The 22,511-nt window shown below is 49.8% G+C and overlaps 1 protein-coding gene across 1 annotated transcript; it reads left to right on the forward strand.

The window, feature by feature from the left end:
* The first annotated feature begins 1,617 nt into the window (after nt 1-1,617).
* On the forward strand, nt 1,618-19,713 carry ESRRA (estrogen related receptor alpha). Its single transcript, XM_035097999.2, has 7 exons — nt 1,618-1,802; nt 5,152-5,497; nt 11,563-11,679; nt 11,826-11,951; nt 14,210-14,377; nt 16,123-16,392; nt 17,489-19,713. Exons 2-7 carry the CDS (start codon nt 5,164-5,166, stop codon nt 17,734-17,736), a joined length of 1,263 nt encoding a protein of 420 aa, XP_034953890.1. The 5' UTR covers nt 1,618-1,802; nt 5,152-5,163; the 3' UTR covers nt 17,737-19,713.
* Nucleotides 19,714-22,511: the final 2,798 nt, after the last annotated feature.

Raw genomic sequence — 22,511 nt, forward strand, 5'->3', positions numbered from 1 at the left:
CAACCCTCCCCATGGCTGGCGGTGTGCAGCTTCCCCCCCCCAATTATATGTGGTAATTTGTGGGCGCTGGGCGGATATTTGCACCCGGCGCCGCAGCTGCTAAAGACGGCCCTGGGTAGTGGCAAGCTTTCAAGCTTGTGTTGTTAACGTTAATAACAATCCTATCTACTTATAGTGAATTCATTCTTAAGGGTCAAGTCTTATGCAGCTAAAACAGCACTGTCCATGCAAAAGAGGAAGGCATGAAGAGGCTATGGGGAGCTTCAATATTTGCAAATACAGAGTAAGCCCACAAATGCAAAAACACGTCAAGCCAGAAGGCCTAAGATCACCTTCCGCTTGCTCTCAGACCAGCTCTGCTTGCTCTCCATTCTCTTGCTAGGCCTCTCTCACTCTCCAACTCTGATGCCCAAACACTCTCCCAGGGTCAGTGCAATGGCTGATGGGATTGCCAACTGTTGTTTCCTGCTTTCCCACCTCATCCTGATGTTTTTTCTACTGCCTATTTTGCTTTTCCCCTTGTCTTTCCTATCTGTTTGTTTGTTTGTTTGTTTGTTTGACGCCCCTGTAGGGTTGTGTTTGCATTAAAAAAATGTATGTATGTTGTGGGCTTACTGGTCAAAAAAACTTTAAAAGGGGGGGAGGAATCCTAAGGGGAAATCACACTCACACTCAGCTCAAGGACTGAGCATGCTCAGGCAGCCCAAAATCCTACCATAGCTGACTGTTGGGATGTGGAAGCAGATGGGGGAACACAATGGAGTTTTCTGGGAAAGAGCATAGCTGGAAAGCTAGCAGGTGCCAAGACCAGAAGCACTCCACGCTGCAACATTTTGTTGCAGAACCCACTTGTAACAATTGTAAAAATGTAATTTATAACTACATAAAACATTATTATTATTAATAATAATATATTAAAGTAGTGCTGGCTAAGGTGATGCCATTTGTAGCCCGAAACATTGATAGGTTGGGGAAGGTTGCGGGTACGACATTTGTTATGCCTTAAGGTACCACAAAACTCTGCTGCTGTTTTCGCTGCCAGGATCTCACATGCTTCGCTCGCTTCTGGAAACCGTGCGGAGGTCAAGCGCACTCTGGCTGCCACGGCGAGAAGAACCGTATGCCGGGTGTGTCTGGCTCAAGATTGGCCGGTGGGCCATCCACCTGCCTGCGGAAAGCTCTCCTTATCTTTTGCCCCTTCTCCTTGCTTGTCCCACCAGTAGGTAGACTGCCCCTGGCAGTGGAGGCTCCACGGAGCTCATTCTCCTTAACTGGTAGGTTCCATTTCCCGGGTGACCTTGAGAAGCGGGGCTGCGGGGAGAGCGGGACGCGCGCACAACCAAGTCTGCCCCACCCGCGATCGGGCTGGTTGCCCCCCCCAACCACGCGGAGGGGCGTTAAGCAAGAGACTACCTTTCCCTCGCCCGCCCCCCGTCCTCCTCCTGCTGCTCCTCTCCGGGCGCCACGTTGCCAGCAGCCGCGGCCGGCGCGCGTTGTTGAGAAGAGCGCAGCAAGCGCCTTGGAGAGACCGGGGGGTGGGGGGATCGCGTTGTCCCCGCCCCTCTGCTCTGCATATTCATCTCCAGGCCCCGCCCCCACCAGCTGGAGGAAGCCGAGTAGGAAGTGGGTTGCGATGTCCTTTTGTGTCCTACAGCCGGAGCGAGGAGCGAGCGCGCAGCCCCAGCCCATGGCCCGGCCGGTCCCCGGCGCGCGGGGCCACTGAGCTGCCCCGCTCGGACACAGCTGCGACCCCGCCGCCGCCAGCGCTTCCTGCAGCTCCCAGCCCTCGCCTTGCGACCAAGGTCAGTGCGATCGTGAGGAGGAGGAGGAGGAAGCGGGGTGTATTCTGACGATCGCCCCCCCCCCAATCCCAGCCCCGTTCTCCAAACCGGCTCCATGTGACCGGCGCTTGTGGGAGGTTGGTTGCCTTGCAGGGAAAGAGAGCGCCTGATCCATAAAACAGGGGGCGGGGGCAGGCAGGGTTCTGGAAGTGGGTGGGTGGGGGACACCACGGTGCTCCCCACTCGGGGGCAGACGCGCGTCGATAGACGCGCCGGCGCCCCCAAGTGCGCCAGAACTCACTCACATGCAAATAGATTTCGGTGTACTACGGGCAGGCAGGCAGGTGTACACACGTCTATTGCAGTGCCTCTGTTAGTGTGGCAGAGGGGGGGAAATCATGTGGGGGGGGGAGTGGAGAAATGTGTGGGCACAGATCAGGGGCATGAAAGTGCTCGTGTGGATGTCCCTGTCGACGCCGCCAGGCAGAGTAGTGCTCCTGCTCCTGCAGCAGAGTGCGCAGACCTGGGGACAAGCAGTGTGGGGCATGGCGCAGCCGACGGGGTGGGGGGGTGGGGGACATGATTTAAGGTCACATAGTGCGGATATGGTGTGTTGTGCGGGTGTGGGTGGGTCCCACGTAGGCACCTGTGTAGGCCTCCTTGCCTAGGTGCAAGGGCACAGAAAGAGAAATGCTTGCGTATGTACAAGGAGGGCGCACTGATGTGCTCACAGCCGCACATGGAGATGTTGATGTGCTGCGCCCAGATGAGTGGTGAAGTCTCCCTTGTGTGTACAGACACAGTTTGCATATACTCCTTGCTGCTGCCAGGATGGGGAAACCTTTTTGCAGCCATGTGCATAGCAAACTCATGCGCGCCTGGGCACGTGTGAACGGAAAGGGCTCAGACATGAGAGTGCCCTGTCTCTTTTGCCCAGTTAGCCTCACCGCTCGACCACTAGGGGGCACTGCGGCCCATAGTAAGTGGGGTGTGAGGGGGGGAGAGTGACAGAAGTGAACTGCAGAAGGGTCAAAGGTCACGGGCACACAGGCTTTCCACATGGAGCCCAAGAAAACATGACCACACATTGTTTCAGCTGCAGGGAGGTGGTGTGCAGAGGTGACCGGGAGGTTCAGACAGCTGCCCTGCTCCTGCTTTATGGAGTCCCGAGAACGATCGAAAGTCTGTGGCCGATGTGCACATGGACTGTTCTGAATGGCTTCTGCTTGCTGGGGTGTGTGTGGTGGAATGGGAGAAAGTTGGGCAATGTCGCCTAGCCCCCTCTCTCTGGCCCATGTTGCTCCCCTCCTCCTCTTGCATAAACTCCACACTTGTCCCCGATTGGGTAAGGGATGATGCACTGATCCACAGAGGACAAAGGTCCTTTGACTGGCCTGGCAAAAGTGGGGAGGGTAAACCTATTAATAGAGACACAGAGGGGGTGTCACTTAGGGGTGCGGGGGGCAGAGCGTCTGCTAAGAGGTGTCTTGCGTGCCTGGAGTTAAAAGACGCTGTCCTAGGAAGATTTTTGGTCTTTCTCTTTAGCTCAGGGCACTGCTCAGAGCACATTAATAATGCTAGGTAATGAACCTCAGGTGCTTATTATTTTAGTAATATTTTTTATCAATTTTATGTGTTTATTTATGGAATCTGTATCCCGCCCTTCATCCCAAAGGAACCCAGGGCGGCAAACATCGAAAGCAGTACAATTTAAAAGTCACATTTGCATTTCCTCCCCACAACCCTGCACTGCAAACCTAGTTGCTTTGAGGAGGGGCATTTGAAAAGGTCACTTTTGCCCCTTCTCCAAACTCAGACGGGGGGGGGGGCAGAGAGACACAACAACAACAACACCTCCCAATTTGTAGCCAGGACATCAGTATGAAATATTGGCTGGTTATGGAAGGAAACCTCAACAATCCAGTGTCCAGAAGAGGGGGGGGGCAGAGAGCCTTAACTTAAGGTGTGCAGGAGATTGGGGGGGGCACAATTCATGTGTGGGAGGGTTAATCTTTGTTGCATTGAAGTTGCAGGGGCAGGGAGGGGGGGAGAGAAGAGATGTCAGGTTGCTGAGCCAAGCGGCTATTCCTGTCCTCTGCGTGTTTACATTTAACTCTCAAAGCCCCAGAATGTTGCTGTTCTCCAAAGAGGCGGTCAGGGGACAGGACAGGACCAGACCGGAGGCAGCGAGAGCCTTTGATGCCATCTCCAGCCCTGCCCTGCCTGGGTGCCTGATTGTATCTCCCTGGAGTGACCTTGAGGCCGCTCCATTCTTCTTGCAGGATGCTGGATTCTTCTGGCCAGCAGCTGTGGGGTGGACAGTCTGTAGGCTGATGAGATAAGAGTGGGGGGAGGCCTACGTGGCAGGGCCTTCACGGAGCGAGGAACACTCTCCCCCCGCATTTCCGCACATAGAATGCTGCCAAAAAGGCAGTACATTTTGAGGAGAGTTTCTTGACCTGTCTGAATTAAGCCACGGTTGGCCGTCCCAAAAGCTCTTTCTTGCTATGCCTCCGTTAATGGAGTCGAATGTAGAATTGGGGAATATGCTATCACTTCCTTCAGTGGGGGGCAGCTCCCCAGTTTGACCAGTGGAACTGGAGGCCCCCTAAACTCAGGTTGGTGAAATTACTGGGGTTGTTGTCCACCACCACCATCCCACGCCCTGACTCGGTTCTTCTGATTGATTTGTCGTCAGATTCTCCCCCTAGCTGGCTAACGTGGCCTAGGCCCCCCCAAAAAAATTCCATGCTGGTCCCTGATTGGGTGGTGGGTTTGTGACACACAATTGACAGGGCAGGATTTGGGACGGCGCACTGTGGCCCTCTGCTCTTTGTCACAGCCCGGCCACCGAATTCTGTTTGTGATTGTGGTCCCTTCTGAGTGAGAAACGGATTAATCATCACTATTTTAAAGATCTGCCTTTGAACACCACCTTTTAAAGTTTTATCACACTGAAGGGCTCCGTCCATTTTTTTGTCGAAAATGAACTTAACCTGTGGAACTCTTGTCAGTTTTTAAGATGCTCAATCTACACCTGCACTACACATTTAAAGCACTCAGTACAGTTGTGACCTTCCCCCAAAGCATCCTAGGAATTAAAGGTGCACAAGAGTGATTTATCAGTCAATTTTTCTTCCCGGGGAGCTCTAGCAGTTGTAGCTTTTGGGGAGGAAATAGGGGTTTCTGGACAACTCTCAGCACCCTTAACAAACTGCACCTCCCATAATTCTGTGAGGGGAAGCTATGACTCTTTCAAGTGGCATGAATAGTGTTGTGAATGTGGCCTAGGATAGGGAAATATTTTCCAACGTTCCTGCTGGTCGCAGCCCTTCTCTGATGCACCCCGTCTGTGTCCTCTTTCCCGCAGCCCTCTCCAGCCATGTCATCCCGGGAACGCCGGGCAGAGTTCTTCATCAAAACGGAGCCGGCCTCCCCAGACAGCCTCGCCCAGCACAGCCCCAGCGGGTCTTCCGACACCAGCGCCAGCGGGGCCCCACAAGAGCTCGAGACCGCTGGGGCGCTGCCTGCCGGGACGGGGGCCTCCCGGCGACGCCATGATGACGACCCGGACGAGCCCCCGGGGCGGGGGAAGTACATGCTGAGCGCCATGCCCAAGCGGCTGTGCTTGGTGTGCGGGGACGTTGCCTCAGGGTACCACTATGGCGTGGCCTCCTGCGAAGCCTGCAAGGCGTTCTTCAAGAGGACTATCCAAGGTAGGCCACTCCTGCCTGGGCACTGCAAGAGAAGTCTGGGGGTCCCCTAAAGCTGTTAAGGAAGAAAAGGGGGTTTTGTTTGGGGAAGGGCAGTGAGAGAGAGCATCTGCTTTGCATGCAGAAGGTTTCAGGCTCAATTACCAGCATCTCTGGGTCAGGCTGGGAATACCCCCTACCAGAAACCCAGGAGAGCAGCTGCCAGTCAGTGTAGACAGTACTGAGCTAGATGGACCAATGGGCTGACTTGCTATAAAGCGGTTTCTGATGTTCCTAAAAAGAAAGCGCCCCTGCTGGATCAGGTCATCTGGTCCAGGGGTGGGGAACCTTTGGCCCTCCAGATGGTGATGGACTACAACTCCCATCAGTCCCAGTGAGTGTCGTCAGTGGTCAAGGATGATGGGAGTTGTAGTCCAGAAGGCTGTGGGCGCCCCACCCCTGATCTAGTCTCACATCCTGTTGTTCCGATGACAGACAGACCTTTATGAGGCGCTTGTTACCCCCTGGTAGACTGTCTCTTAAAAGTGAGGTTCTAATTAGTTATCACGGTGAATAGATGTTAACAGGGCTGGTGCCATGTTGGGGGGGGGGCTGTGCTGTTCAGGGATATTCTAGGTCTCTTTCCTAAATGTTCAGCTTGCTTGGGGAGGGGGTGGCTAAAGAAGTCCCTTTTACTTGTGGAGATTAATAAAACTGTAGGAAATCTGATTATGAATGAACTTTATTGCACATTATGAAAGGGCTTTGCAAAAGCAAACACCCTCGCTCCTTGCTCACACATAGTTTCCTCCATTAACAGAGTTTAATTGACATTTACAGCACCCAGCATCAGCACATCACGTTGTTAAAATCATTAAGAGGTCTCACATAACCCTCTCCCCCCCACATAGCTGCCAAGTTTTCCCTTTTCTCGCGAGGAAGCCTATTCAGCATAAGGGAAAATCCCTTAAAATAAGGGATAACTTGGCAGCTATGCCCCCCCCCCAAAAAAAACCCACCTTTTGAATGTAAATTCCTAGCTGCTGTGGCAAACAGCACCAACCTATAGGATGCATTTTACCAAGTCGGTCTGTAAGAAGTACTATAATTAAATTGCTGCGATCAAGTGTGCAGCAGCTGTGAAAAATGTGAATCCCATGTTGGGAATCCTTAGGAAAGGGTTTGAAAAGGGGTGGGGAGAGAACCCTGTCAAGATTATGTCTTTATGCAAATTATGGTGCAGTCCGCACTTGAAATACTATGTACAGTACTGGCTTCCATGCCTCAAAAAAGGGATCTTGTAGAGCTGGAAAAGGTTAAGAAAAAGAACTGAAGAAGGGGGGTGAAAACACTCTCTTAGAATCATAGAATGGTAAAGTTGGAAGGGGCCGAGGGTCATCTAGTCCAACCCCCTGCAATGCAGGAATTCTGCCCACAGCCACCCCTGGGTGGGCTTGTGAGGAAAGGTTCCAGTATTTGAGGCTTTGGGAGTTTAGAGTAAGCGGGGACTTGGTAGAAGTGCATAAAATGTGGCACAGTGTGGACAGAAAAAAGTCTTGGGGAAAGACCAGTGTTTCCCAAACTGGGGCATCCAGATGTTTTCGGACTACAATTCCCATTGTCCCTGAGCACTGGCTCTGCTAGCTAGGGATCATGGGAGTTGTAGTGCAACAACAGCTGGAGACCCAAGTTTGGGAAACACTGCTCTAGACTACCTCTGGGATCAGAGGCAGCCTATATTTTGAATACCAGCGGCTGAGAATACTCCACAAGTGGGGAGACTGCTGTGGCTTCCAGTTCCTACCTATAGTCTTCCCATAGGCATCTAGTTGGCCACCGTGAGAACAGAATGCTGGGATTAGATAGGCCTTTGGCCTGAAAGAGCAGGGCTCCTTTCATGTTATTAACTTCTTATTTTGGTCCTTATTTTGGTTCCCCACCATGTTTGGCCACGTTTGCACCGTACATTAAAAGCACCGTGATACCTCTTTAAACAGACATGGTTTTCCCCAAAGAATTCTGGGAGCCTTAGTTTGTTGAGGGTGCTGAGAGTTGTTAGGCAAAGGTAAAGGGACCCCTGACCATTAGGTCCAGTCGTGACCAACTCTGGGGTTGCGGCGCTCATCTCGCATTATTGGCCGAGGGAGCCGGCATACAGCTTCCGGGTCATGTGGCCAGCATGACAAAGCCGCTTCTGGCAAACCAGAGCAGCGCATGGAAATGCTGTTTACCTTCCCGCTGTAGCGGTTCCTATTTATCTACTTGCACTTTGGCGTGCTTTCGAACTGCTAGGTTGGCAGGAGCTGGGACCGAGCAACGGGAGCTCACCCCGTCGCGGGGATTCAAACCGCCGACCTTCTGATCGGCAAGCCCTAGGCTACAATTCCCAGAGTTCCCCAGGAAGAAGGATTGATTGCTTAACAATTATCAGAAACGTTTATTCATGAAAGGAACAGGGCCTCCTCCTAACCAAAATAGTCAGCACTCTTAAGAAACTACAGCTTCCAGAATTCTCTAGGGGAAGACATGGTTGTTTAGCATGGTACAATGCTGTTTTAAATGTATGGTATGAATGTGGCCTTAGACAGACTCTCTCTCTCTTTCTCCTTCTCTCTTTCTCTCTCTCTGGATGTCCTAGAATCATAGAGTTGGAAGGGACCATGAGAATCGCTTAGTCCAATCCCCTGCAATGCAGGAATGTTTTGCCCAACGTTGGGCTCGAACCCGACGCTGGGCAAAACGTTGAGCATGAAGAGTCTCCATGAACTTACGGAATTTAAGAAAAGAGCCATTTCAGCTCAGTGCTGTTGCCTCATCTTGTGCTGGGGGAATTCCATAAGTTAAGTATGTATTCCATGAAGAAATACTTCCTGGAATTGTGTCATTCCTGAACCCTTGCGCCAGTAACGCTTCCTTGATCTGTTTTGTAGCACTGGATAGGGGCTGATGGATAAAAGCACAAACAGCCTCTCCCGCCTCATAACAAGTAATTTGAGGTATACTGTTGTGACGTGGGGTTTGTGATTTCAGCTCTCTTGACAAAACATGCTGGAGACAGTTCTCTAGTAACAGCTCTTTATTAAAGTGAACAAGACTGAAGACTGAGGAGAGGAAAGCTACATTTATAGGGACAGGGGACTAGCTAGGAAGGGATACATTTTGGAGGGAACAATATCACGCAATCACAGTGCTGCCTTTTGGAGGAAACCAATAAGACAGAGGATCCAAATACAGCAGCTTAAATGAACCAATAGTAGCTGTACCCTCTGGAACCAAAAGGCAGTTACTTTATCCTAATGCAAATACAGACAATAATAATACAGATATAAAATCCTTTGACTCAATACACAACACCCCTCCCCCCCTAGTGAGCACAGCAGACGTAATCCCCCAGGTACTGTGGGGTCCTACAACTTCTACCTGATCTCCTGACAACAGGTGTTGCAGGTTCTGGATTGGGTGTTACCTGTGGTGGAGGGGCTGCTATAGGGGTTTCATCAGGAACAGATGGAGTCCCAGACATCTCAGGGTCCCCGACCTGTACCTCGTCATCATGAGGACTAGCAGACCCTGGTTCATTTGCTGAAGCCCCTGGTGACTGTACCTCTGGACCATTTTCACTCTGGTCTTGCAGCTGTGCGTCATTAGCCAGGGATGAATTATCTGACTCCTCCCTGCTGAGCGCCCGGCGCCTCAGCTGATCTATATGTCTCTTCCAAACTTGCCCATTTTCCAAGGTCACATAATAGGACACAGGTCCACTAGCCCGGGTGATCACACCGGCCACCCACCGCGGACCTCGTGAATAGTTCCTCACCCAGACCAGATCTTCAGGGGCGAGATACCTTGTTGTGTCAGTCTCAGCCTGGAGGTTCCACTTGGCTAATGTGACATTTGGAACAAAGGAAGCTACTTTATCCCAGGTCAGGCCATTACTTCATCTAGCTCAGTATTATCTACCGACACTGACTGGCAATGACCCTAAGTTAGTCACGTCCATTCATCTCAGTGGATTTACTTTGTGTATGACTAACATGAACTGCAAACTTTTGTCTTCTTTGCTGCAACAGAGGTTTTTGTTTTATTTATTTAGAAGCATTGCTTAATTTTTTTTAAAAAAAATATCTGCTAAGTGGTGTACGACTTTAAAGCATTAAGCAATATTATTAAAACAACAACCCAGCAACAGTAGAACAGTAGTGTAAAAAATTTCTAAAAGCAAATTAAAAACAAAAATCCAGTGAAATCAAGCAAAAAAAAAACAATTAAGAATAAAAAGCAGGGTCAGGAAAGTGTGGGCAAAAGGAGATGTCCTTACAAGACATCTGAATTTAAAATGTCCTATTAAAGGGCGAGAGACAAACAAAAAAACAAAAAACAAAAACTCGGAACTCATGACTGAAGCTTCCACTTAAAATGAAAACATCATTTTGATATAAAAATGCTTTCTTTCAACAAAATGCAAGAGCCAGTGCTGATTACTGCTACTACAGTTTATTACCTGACCTTCACCCTAAGGTCCATGGGGCAGGTTACAGCAAATAAAACATTAATATTGATATATTGTGTGTGCGTGCGCCTGTGTGCGTTCTATATTTCAATATCACACAGAAATTAAGTGGGTCCTAAAAATATACGCCTCAAGTGTCCGTCAGGGTCAAGAAATACAGTGGTTAGAATTAGTTACAGGTAGGTAGCCGTGCTGGTCTGACGCAGTCAAAACAAAATAAACATAAATAAATAATAGTTGGTCTCTAAGGTGCTACTGGAAGGATTTTTTTGTTATTTATTTATTTATTTATTTATTTATTTATGTTTTGAGTGGTTAGAATGTTAGACTAGGACAGGGGTCAGCAAACTCTTTCAGCAGGGGGCCAGTCCACTGTCCCAGCAGGGGGCCGGTCCACTGGCCCATGTGGTGGGCCGGACTCTTTTTTTTATATATAAAAAAGAACGAATTCCTATGCCCCACAAATAACCCAGAGATGCGTTTTAAATAAAAGGACATTCTATTCATGTAAAAACACCAGGCAGGCCCACAAATAACCCAGAGATGCATCCTATATAATAAAGTGCAAGTGTCTCTGCGTCCAGATTCCCTGTGTCCCTGTGTCTGCGCTACTGCGCATGTGCCCCATGGACACAGGGATTGGACGCAGAGACAATATCTCGGTCACGCGCCCAGGACACTCTCATGCGGCGCCGGAGGCTGTGCCAGCGGGCCGCTCCCAGCGCCGGCCTCCATGTGCGCCTAGAGGATCCCCGCCCCCTCCGCCCTGGCCCCGTGACAGCCATGGGCGCACCCGGGGCCACCTTCATCACCAGCCTCCGTTGTTCTGGTGAAGGAAGGAGGCGGAGACGGTAACAGCAGCAGCAGGAGCAGCCCGGCCCGAGCGTGCCTCACCTTCCCTGGCCCCTGCCCGTCCTGAGCTCCTCGCCCTCAGGGGGCTGGCCTTCATGGGCGTCTAGAGGCTGCAGAGCAGCGACGGAGGAGCCTGTGAGAGGAGCAGTGAGGCCATGGCCTTCCCTCCCTCTCTGCGCTCGGCCGTGGGGCACGACAGGAGAGCGAGTTTGTTTACTTGCGTTCCCGGCACGCCCTGCGGCCGAGCGCAGAAAGAGAGAGGGAAGGCCGCGGCCCCGCTGCTCCTCTCACATATCTTCTAGCGCTCGTTTTCTAAACGGGCTGAATGACACTAGTTTTAGATATAATGACATATTCTACTCATGTAAAAACATGCTGATTCCCGGACCGTCCGCGGGCTGGATTGAGAAGACGATTGGGCCGCATCCGGCCACCGGGCCTTAGTTTGGGGACCCCTGTACTAGGACTTGGGTGACCAGGGTTCAAATCTCCATTCGGCCAGGAAACTCACTGGGCGATCTTCCTCTCCGCCTATCCTACCTCACAAGGTTCTTTGGGGAATTAAATGAGGAGGGGGAGAACCATGTATGCCACACTGAGCTCCTTGGGGGGGGGAGTAGGATATAAATGCAATAAATAAATAATATTTTTGAATAAATGCATCTATATTATTTATACTATAGCTTTTTTTAAGCTTCCCAACCCTTTCTTTCTCTTTCTCTCTCAGGCAGCATTGAGTATAGCTGTCCGGCCACCAACGAATGCGAGATCACGAAGCGGCGCCGGAAAGCTTGCCAGGCCTGCCGTTTCACCAAGTGCCTGCGCGTGGGCATGCTCAAGGAAGGTACGGCTTTGGGCCTCGGGGCCTAAACCTCTGACGTGGCGGGAGGGCGCACAGCGAATGTGAAATGGCTGGGGGGGGAATTGCAGGAGGAAAAGCGAGCTCTTAACAGGTTGCAAATGTTCTGAATTGACGTTGGTCTTCTTCAGGGGTACGTCTCGACAGGGTGCGAGGAGGGCGTCAGAAGTACAAGCGCCGGCCTGAGGTGGAGGGTGCCGCTTACCCCAGCGCATTCGTCACCCCTCAGATTGCTACGGCGACCACCAAGAAACCAGGTAAAGGACTGGGGTGCCCCCCTGAACCCCAGATTCTTATCCAGAGTTTGGGGATAAAGGGGCCCAGGGCGTCTGACCCATACAGAAGTGTACTTGGCTATGTCTCCATCCCAGAGCCGGATAACATTTTTTCAACCCAGGGGCCGCATTCTCCTCTGGACGACGTTCCAGGGGCCACATGCCAGGAGAAGACAAGTTTGCTCTACTTTCCATGTGCAACCCTTTAAATACTTTAAATATCTCCCCTCAGTCTCCTCTTATCCAGGCTAACCATACCATACCCAGCTCTCAACCGTTCCTCATAAGGCTTGGCGCTTCCAGACCCTGGGTCATCTTAGTTGCCCTCCTTCGCACACATTCCAGCTTGTTAGCATCCTTCTTAAATTGTGCTCAAAATTGGACACGGTGCTCTAGGTGTAGTCTGATCAAGGCAAAATAGTACCCCTCTATTCGTAGATTCAGTTACATTCCCCAGGGGCCACATTCTCCTCTGGACGACGTTCCGGGGGCCACATGCCAACAGCGAGCAGGTCCAGAAGCAAAAGAGGGCGACGGAAAGAATATTTTGCCTTTGTACAACGGGCTAGTTTTCCCACACGCACCTATCTGTACCATTCTTCCAAGCAAGCAAGATGCATTGCTAGAGTTCAAGGATGCTGTTCAGATAGGCCAAAACACTCAAGGAGGGTTGAAAGCAGAGCCAGTGAAGGGCTATGGCACGAGGAGAGTTCTGAGGGCCAGATAGAAAGGCTTGGAGGGCCGCATTTCAGTCCCGGACCTGAGGTTCTATCCCTACAAGTGTCTCAAATAGGCTGGCTCTCCTTGGACTCTGGAGTGTATTATTGAACCAGAAAATGCTCTGTCTTTCCCCCCCTCGTTGAAGTTGGGCTTCCTTTGTCTCTCCTCCTAAGAAGCCACCAATGGTACCGATCTCACTGTGGAATTATCCCCTTGGCAAGGGCTTCTGATGTGAGCAATGCTTGTTACCTTGGCAACCTGGCAGACACATCCCTGGGAGGAAGAAGATGGAGAGCGTAGGCCAGGATTTCACATCTACACTTTCGGGTTGTAGAACATGTGGTATTGCCCTCCTGGGCCAGTACTATTGAGAGGGCCGCGCATTGCACAATTGAATGTTCCCCTTTATAATGTACATTAAAAAATGGGTGTGCATCCGAGAGAAAGCTTATCTCTTTGTTTATATGCCACTTACTGCTAAACGGGCTTCTAAGGAGTTTACAAATATAAATCCCGCTTATGCTGTCCGCAGAGTCGTCAGTGCTTTAATGTGTTGTAACATGCATGCAAATTCAAAAGGGAAGGTGGGTAATGTGAACAAAACATCACTACTGCATGCTTTGTTGAAGTTTGTTGTCGTTGATTGTCGTAGCAGAAAATACTAAAAACACTGAAAGCAACTCCCCCCAGTTATTCCAGGATCCCTAATAGGCTAACTTCCCCCAAGCAGAGAAGAAGTTGTTGTTCTATCCTTGGGAAGCGTTCGGACATGTGTTTTACCCACAAACACGTACACACACACACACACGTGGTGCATTCTGGAATGCCGCAGTTCCAGGAGGATTGTGTCATCTTGATTTTTCTTGTGTTTAAAATGGCTTTTAGCCTGGCAGTTACAGCAATGATGAATGACAAAATGAGAAAAGATGAGAGAGAAACATGGGCCCTGGCCTCCTTTGGCCCACGTCCCGAATTAGATCAACGTGTGGCACTCTGGACTCTATTGGACACCAACTCCCATCAGTCCCAACCAGCGTAGTCGGTGATCAAGGATCATGGGAGTTGAAGTCCAGCAGCTTTTGGGGGGCTCACAGGCTCCCTGGCCCTGGCCTAATTGCCAGCTGCAGCATTAGCTGAATTTGGGGATACTTCCCCCAAGCGAAGAAAGGGAGATTTGTGAATCTGGAGTGTATGGCTTACTCCTGACACGTCTCTTTCTTTCCTCTTTAATCCTCACCATCCTTTCTGAGAGCCAGCGTGGTGTAGTGGTTAAGAGCGGTGGACTCGTAATCTGGGGAACCGGGTTCGCATCTCTGCTCCTCCACATGCAGCTGCTGGGTGACCTTGGGCTAGTCACACTTCTCTGAAGTCTCTCAGCCCCACTCACCTCACAGAGTGTTTGTTGTGGGGGAGGAAGGGAAAGGAGAATGTTAGCCGCTTTGAGACTCCTTCAGGTAGTGATAAAGCAGGATATGAAATCCAAACTCTTCTTCTTCTTCTTCCACCCCCGCTCCCTGCAGCTCCAATGAACACAATGGTGTCGCACTTGCTGGTGGCGGAGCCTGAGAAGCTGTACGCCATGCCCGACCCCGCACTTCCTGACAGTCCCGCCAAAGCAGCGAGCACTTTGTGCGATTTGGCTGACCGGGAGATCGTGGTCATCATCGGCTGGGCCAAAAACATACCAGGTGAGAGAGAAGGGTTGGCTTGAGGTCATGCCTGTCCGGTTGTTGCGCAGATATTACCATGCCACTGTATGGTACGACTTCCAGTCCATTGCTGAGCTTGGCACAAGGCTCAGGAATACTCTGTTGGGATCCAGAGCTGCTGGTGGTGGCTGAGGTACCCCATTGCTTGCTCTCTTTCTGCCATCCACTCTCTCCTGGAGACTTCTAGCTACCTGTGCGGAGTTAAAGCATCCATGACAGATGGCCATCCAACCTCTGTCTAGAAACCTCCCATGAATACAAGTTTGCTCTACCTTCCATGTGCAACCCTTTAAATACTTTAAATATCTCCCCTCAGTCTCCTCTTATCCAGGCTAACCATACCCAGCTCTCAACCGTTCCTCATAAGGCTTGGCTTCCATACCCTGGGTCATCTTAGTTGCCCTCCTTCGCACACATTCCAGCTTGTTAGCATCCTTCTTAAATTGTGCTCAAAACTGGGCACGGTGCTCTAGGTGTAGTCTGGATCAAGGCAAAATAGTACCACTCTATTCATAGATTCAGTTACGTTTCCCAGTACGTTTCCAAGCCCAGTTCAAAGTGTTGGCGCTGACGTTTAAAGCCCTAAATGGCCTCAGTCCAGTATACCAGAAGGAGCGTCTCCACCCCCATCGTTCTGCCCAAACACTGAGATCCAGTACCGAGGGCCTTCTGGCGGTTCCCTCATTGCGAGAAGCCAAGTTGCAGGGAACCAGGCAGAGGGCCTTCTCGGTGGTGGCGCCCGCCCTGTGGAACACCCTCCCATCAGATGTCGAGGAGATAAAGAACTACATAACTTTTAGAAGACATCTGAAGGCAGCCCTGTTTAAGGAGGCTTTTAATGTTTAATAGATTATTTTATTTTATTTTTCTGTTGGAAGAGTGGCTGGGGATATCCAGCCAGATGGGCGGGGTATAAATAATAATAATAATAATAATAATAATATATTATTATTATTATTATTATTATTATTATTATTATTATTAGCTTCATAGAATTGTGGAGTTGGGAGGGACCAAAAGGGTCATCTATTGCTTCCCTTGAAATGAAAGCTACATTTATCTTGATGCAGCCTGGAATAGCATTAGTTTTTTTGCTGCTGCATCACACTGTTGACTTGTGTTAAGCTTATGGTCTACTAAGACCCTTATATCCTTTTCACAAGTACTACTAGCAAGCCAGGTGTCCCCCGTCTTACTGTATATTTGTGCTGCTGGTTCTTCTTGCCTGAGTGTAGAATCTGATATTTGTCTCTTCTGAGATTCATTTTGTTAGCTTTGGCCCAGTTCTCTAGTCTAAGGTCATCTTGAATCATGATTCTGCCTCCTGCTGCATTCCCTACCCTTCCCAATTTGGTGTCATTTGCAAATTTGATGAGCTTCCCCTCAATTCCTTCATCCAAGTCATTTATAAAGATGTTGAACAACAATGGGCCCAGGACAGAACCCTGCAGCACCTCACTTGTCACTTTTCCCCAGGATGATGAGGAACCGTTAATGCATACTCTTTGGGTTGTCAGTCAGTCAACCAGCTATAAATCCACCTGACAGGAACCTCATCCAAAATAAATAAATAAACCATTTCCAAGCATCCACCAATCCACACTTGGTTTTCAGACATTGGAATCAATTTCTGCTTGCCACAGACCACCCTGAAAACAGTTACGTTAGCTGTGAATTAATCCCTCTCCATCCTTTTCTTTCCCCTTCTGTCCTTCCTGGTTCAGGATTTCCGGCGCTGTCCTTGGCGGACCAGATGTCTGTACTGCAGAGCGTGTGGTTGGAGGTCTTGCTGCTGGGGGTGGCCTGGCGTTCGTTGCCCTGCGAGGACGAGATTGTCTTCGCGGAGGACTTTGCTCTGGACGAGGAGGCAGCAAGGGCGGCGGGGCTCCTGGAGCTGAGCGGGGTGGTCCTGCAGCTTGTGCGCAAGTACCGGGCCCTGCGCCTGGAGCGAGAGGAATATGTGCTTCTCAAGGCCTTGGCGCTTGCCAACTCAGGTGAGTCCCTTTCACAGGCATAGAGATGCCGGGTGGGGGGGTTTCCCCACAATGTTTATTGTTGCGTTTATATCCTACCTTTCCTCCAGGGTGGCATACATTGCTCTGCCCAGATTCTCCATATTCTCCTCACAACAACCCTGTGAGGTGGATATGCGACTAGCTCAAAGTCGAAAGCCCTAAACGGCCTCTGCGTCTCCACCCCCACACTGAGGTCCAGCTCTGAGGGCCTTGTGGCAGATCCCTCACTGCGAGAAGTGAGGTTACAGGGAACCAGGCAGAGGGCCTTCTTGGTAGTGGCGCCTGTGGAACGCCCTCCCATCAGATGTCAAGGAAATACTGTAAACAACTACACAACTTTCAGAAGACATCTGAAGTCAACCCTGTTTATGGACGTTTTTAATGTTATATAGTTTTTAATATTCTGTTGGGAGTTGCCAAGAGTGGCTGGGGAAACCCTGCCAGATGGGCAGGGTATAATAATAATAATAATAATAATAATAATAATAATAATAATAGAGCCCCATCCATCTGACTGGGTTTCCAGAGTCATTCTGTGTTACTTCCAGCATATACAGAAACATAATAAAACATCAAACATTATAAACATACAGGTTTAAAAAGTGCCCCTAAGCCAGGGGTCAGCGACCTTTTTCAGCTGTGGGCCGGTCCACCGTCCCTCAGACCATGTGGTGGGACTATATTTGGGGCGGGGGGGAATGAACAAATTCCTATACCCCACAAATAACCCAGAGATGCATTTTAAATAAAAGCACACCTTCTGCTCATGTAAAAACACCAGGCAGGCCCCACAAATAACCCAGAGATGCATTTTAAATTAAAGGACACAATCTACTCATGTAAAAACACACTGATTCCCGGACCGTCCGTGGGCCAGATTGAGAAGGCGATTGGGCCGCATCCAGCCCACAGGCCTTGGGTTGCCTACCCCTGCCCTAAGCAATCTCAGTGCATGAATCAACATGGCCAGGCTGCCCCTGTCCAAGAGTGGCAAAAGGCACTCTCTTCCATCAAGCTAGGAGGGTCCTAATTGCTGCCGTGTGCCTCTATTTCCCACCCTTCCCGTTTCCTCCAGACTCGGTGCATATTGAGGACATGGCAGCCGTGCAGCGGCTCCGGGACGTGCTACACGAGGCCCTGCTGGAATACGAAGCGTCGAGGCGCCCCGAGGAGCCCCGCCGGGCCGGCCGCCTCCTCCTCACGCTGCCCCTCCTGCGCCAGACAGCCACCCGCGTCCTCCACCACTTCTACAGCCTCAAACTGGAGGGCAAGGTCCCCATGCATAAGCTTTTCCTGGAGATGCTGGAAGCAATGATGGACTGAAAACGGGGAGGCTGGGAGGGGAGGCCGGGGGACAGGATTTGGGGAGGGGAGCAAAGTACAGACGGACTGGTTATGGGGGGTGTTATTGGGGGGCGTGCGTGCAGAAATGGAACGGGGGCTGAAAGTCCGGCTTGGGTTTCCCCCTCCCACACAATCCCCCCTCCCTCCCAGAACCGCCGCTCGTCTGCCTCATGTTTTTAAAAAAACGCATTTCAATGTATGCAAATGTGGTAGCTGCCCATTGCTTTGCACTGAGGCTGACTTTTTTTCTTTTCTGAAGAGAACGGACCCCATGGGGGAGGCAGAGAAGTTTTTTTAAAAAGAAAAAACAAAAAACACCAGCCCTTCTGGATGCCAGAGGTTAGGCTGCCGCAACGTGGGGCAGGGAGAAAGGGAGACAGAGAAATTTTTGACATTCACACTGGAAGCCATACTTTTAATTTTTAATTTATTAACTTGGGGAAGGGCGGGGTGGTGGGGTGGGTAATAGCCACTGTAGCTCTAGCCTGGAAGCCATATTGCATTTGCGAGGCATGGAGGGGGGAGAGGAAGGGTAGCTGTTGGGAAGGGTTGTGTGTGTGTGTGTGTGTGTGTGTGTGTGTGTGTGTGTGTGTGTGTGTGCACCTGTGTGTGTGTGTGTGTGTGTTGGAGGGAGGGTCGGAGAATTGTTTCTTCTTGTCCCAGGATGCAGCTACAGGATAGCACAGGATGGAGAGCAGAGACAGCCGGTTCGCGGCCTCTTTCCTACACCACTCAAACGCCATCTTGGTTTTGCCCCTGGGCTGGGCCCAGCCAAATGCACCTTAATGAGAGTGAGAGTGTCGAAACCATAGATCCACAGCTCTCCAGAAATAAGAAGGGAGACAGATTTGGGGAGGGGAAGGAAGACCCACAACACTTTTCTTTTCTTTTTGACCTTTTTTTTCTGCCTCCTTAGTACCGAGTCTCTCAGGGGACGATAGTCCGCCCCTCGCTTCTCTTTCCCTCACAAAGACCCACCCTCCCTCTGGGAATGTTGCATTATCACTTATAAGCAATAATAATATTAATAATAATAATTTAAAAACTTGGGGGAGGGTCCCCATGATGCAGGGGGGGGAGAGGAGGTTGTGTCTTATGTCGTTTCTGCTTTGCATGGAGTCTGCCTTAAAAAAAATTGGGGAAAGGGGCGTGTTTGAGTGTGCGGCTGCAGTGGTGGGAGTCCAGCCCCCCCCCTCCCCGCTCCTCCTCTGCAGAAGGGAAAAGGCAGGGCCTTTCACGCTCCATCCAAAGTTCTTTCACTTAATTCCCTTGTAGCAATAGTTAAAAAGGCAATTTGTGCTTTTTTATTTTCAGGTGTGATTTCATATCAACCCCACTCCCACAACTCCCCTCACACTACGAGGCTAAGCAGCTAGTCCCTCCCTGCGTCTCCATTAAGCCAACCCCATCTTACACCCAAAGCAATAAATAAAACCTCTTCCCCGCCTCTCCTTAACTCCCTTTTGACCCGCCAAACCAGGGGGGTGGGGAAGCTACGTTGGCCCACCAGCTGTTGGGACTACAACTCCCATGGGCCACGCTGGCTGCAGGGGCTGATGGGAGTTGGAGTCCAACAACACTTGCGGTGTCCTGCAGCTTCCCTGTTCCTGCTCTAACTTAAACCAAGGAGGGAGGCTGCATGGCCTGTAGCTGAGAGCCGTGTACATAGCAATATATTTTACTGTATATTTGTTGCAGGAAAAAGAAATCTACCCCATTTCTGGCTTGCTTCCTTTCCCTCCCACACACACGGAAGGGAGGTGGGGCTGCAGCCTCCCTTGCCCTGGTTGGGGGGGAGGGGAGAGGAGAAGCTGGAGAATTTTTTTTTTGTATTAAATTATGTGTGTGTACATATTATAAATACCTCTGATTTGTGTATAGGCGGCTACACATACACATTCATAGAGAGCTCTATTACTGAACAAATTAAAAAAGGCCATTGCGGCCTGACAGTCAGCTGCTGTCTGTTGTTGTCTTCCTGCGTGTGTGTGATGAAGCCGGGAAAAACACAATGGCATAGCCCAGGGGGGCAGGTGCGCCCTCTAGATCCACAAATATTGAAAAGCTTTGAAAGTACTCAGTTACCTGAGGTTCCGGTTTCCGCCGGCAGGAATGGCGGACCTGTTTTCCATCCCTCTGACCTTCGTAAGGAATTTGGCGGTTGCTAGGGGAGTAAATGGCAACCCCCTACCCTCTCCGGGGGTTACGGAGAGGGGCCGCTGGCCCGCGATGCCCCCAGACCCACTCCGACTGTTTATGGAGTGGGGGGAGCTTGGGCTGAAAAGCACTTACGAGGGCCAGGACTCCCGGACGCTAATCTGCATGGCGGGGATTTCCATGGTTAAAGAAGATAATTAGGCTTAAAACTATGGACATACTTCAGAAGGAGGGGAAGAAGCGCTGTTTACCGCTGAGAAATTTATGCTGCTGAGGGAGAGGAGTCAAAGGCTGTATATCATCTGGAAGAAGGATTGATGGGGACGGAGCGATAAGGGAATTGAGTTTTTTTTTATTTTTCTTCATACTTCGTACCTTCCCAGACGCGATGTCCTGGCTTGTTTGGAGTGAAAGAGAAGCAAAAGACTGTGTGAGTTGAACTTTATAAACTGTTGTTACTGAGCATATTTTTTAAAGATGTGGAGTTGCCGATGAGAAAAGCCCCCCCCCTAGTCGGACAGAAGGAGTCCTGGACGCGTTCGGAGGATTTATGAGCTGTGACGCACTTTGAATTGGAGCAGCGACCTGAAGCTAAGTTCAGCTATAGGGCAAGGAGATCCATTAATTTACCAAGAGTTTATGGTTTGATGTTTGGGTCTTCTGCCTGGAAAAGCTGTAAATTCTATAAAGATCGTTAATCTTCATGGCTATGAGAGAAAACGAAAGTGATTTGAGTTTTTTAAGATGGCGCTGCTTCGTGTTGAGAGTCGACGCAACAGGGAGCTCCAGACCAAGAAGATTTATGGGGAGGCTGGACTGATTAACCCACACAGGAGAAAGAACATCTGTGAAACCTTGTTTGATATTTATCTCAGCAGCTGGGAAACAATCGGTTGAAAGTGGAAAACATCTATGTGACTGTAAGGGGAAGATCTGGATTATTATGAACTTGGAGGACGATTTGAACTTTAGAAAAAAGACGGCAGTGGACGGTTGCGAGGAATCCCCAATTTCTTGAAGCATGGGAACCCAAATAAAAAATTCTCTAGATGATTTGGCATAACATTCGGTTTGATTGATATATATATGTGTATAATTTGAAATAATGAATGTGATATAATTGGTTCTAATTGGAAAATTAATAAAAATATATTTTTTAAAAAAAAAGAAAGTACTCAGTTACCTGAGGTTCTGTCCCCCCACCCCAGAAGAAGCTAATGTATATTTACCCGCGATTTCCCAAAAAACTTTGATTTCTTAATAAAAGCTCAACAACTTTGGCTGCCCCCCCCACCAACAAAGCAATGTATTCTGTTAGGAAAGTCAGCTGAGCTTGTCATCTAAATTACAACCACCCCAGGAATGAATGAATGGCCTAAGAAACCATCCATAAGGTGGACAACTGGGATAAACTAGCTGGAAGTCTTAAAAACAACTCCGTTTACATCAGTGAAATATTGGAGGGTGAAATGCTGGGGGTTTCTGATATATAGTTCAGTTTTTCTTCCCAAAGACTTGCTCTTAAGAACATAAGAAGAGGCTTGTCCTGTCCAGCATCCTGTTCTCACACTGACCAGATAATAACACAATGGGAATCCCACAGGCAGGATCCGAGTGAAACAGCAACTCTGCCACACTTGCGATTCCCCAGCAGCTGGTATTCAGAGGCCCATACTGCCTTCGACAGTGGAGGCAGAGCTTAAGATAGCCATTGATAATGTTCTCCATGAGAAATGATCTGTCTAATTCTTTTATATAAGCCATGCAGGTAGGTGATCATCGCAACATTTATTTTTTTATAAATCGCCACCTCCCTATCAGACTCTTGGAATTTTCCCTAGGCCACACCCCTTTCTCATCTTGATGTGTAGTCTCCCTGAGTGATTTTGCCTGGGTGGAATATGTCCTTGAACTCTGATAATCCATGCTTCTTACTTGCCTGGATGAAGAGATCTTTGTGCATTTGTAGAAATTTCTGGAATCTCCTCCAATATCCCGCCTGCTTTTCCCCACCCACCACTGGAACATGTTCCAGCTGAAAGAGGCATGTGGTCCTTGGAGGGGTGGCTGAGTGTCAATGTGGTCCTAAGATCAAAAAGACTTTGCCATTCCTGTCTGAATTCTCTGTAATAATGACTGGAGCTCTAGGAGGGTGAATGCACTTTCCCATCTAACCCCCTCAAAGTTCAGGATGAGGAAATTCTACTTCCTGGTAACTGAGGCAGAGTCTGAGCGGTGATGGGATAGTGCCACTTTGCCCGCTTGAACAAACTGCATCAGTTCACAGAAGACTGAACCACATACGTCTGCAGGCCACAAATTACTCTGGAAAGCTGTCCTGATTTGCAAAGAACACCCTGCACATTAAACAAAAAACCTAGCCCATCAGGGAGAGCTAGAGCCTCCCTGCTCCTGCTGCTGTGCTAGCTTTCTACTTACAAGGTGTGTTTTTTAAATAAACTGATAAGGAGTGCATTCAAAAATGGCATTCCCCGCCTGCTGTCTAAAATACCGCCGTTCATTCTGGGACCTCAGAACTCTGCAAGTTCATTCCGTTGCACAGTTAAACCCACTCTGTACTCTTGGGGGAGGAAGGA

Source organism: Zootoca vivipara, chromosome 17 (assembly GCF_963506605.1).
Source record: "Zootoca vivipara chromosome 17, rZooViv1.1, whole genome shotgun sequence".
NCBI classification, from domain to species: Eukaryota; Metazoa; Chordata; class Lepidosauria; order Squamata; family Lacertidae; genus Zootoca; species Zootoca vivipara.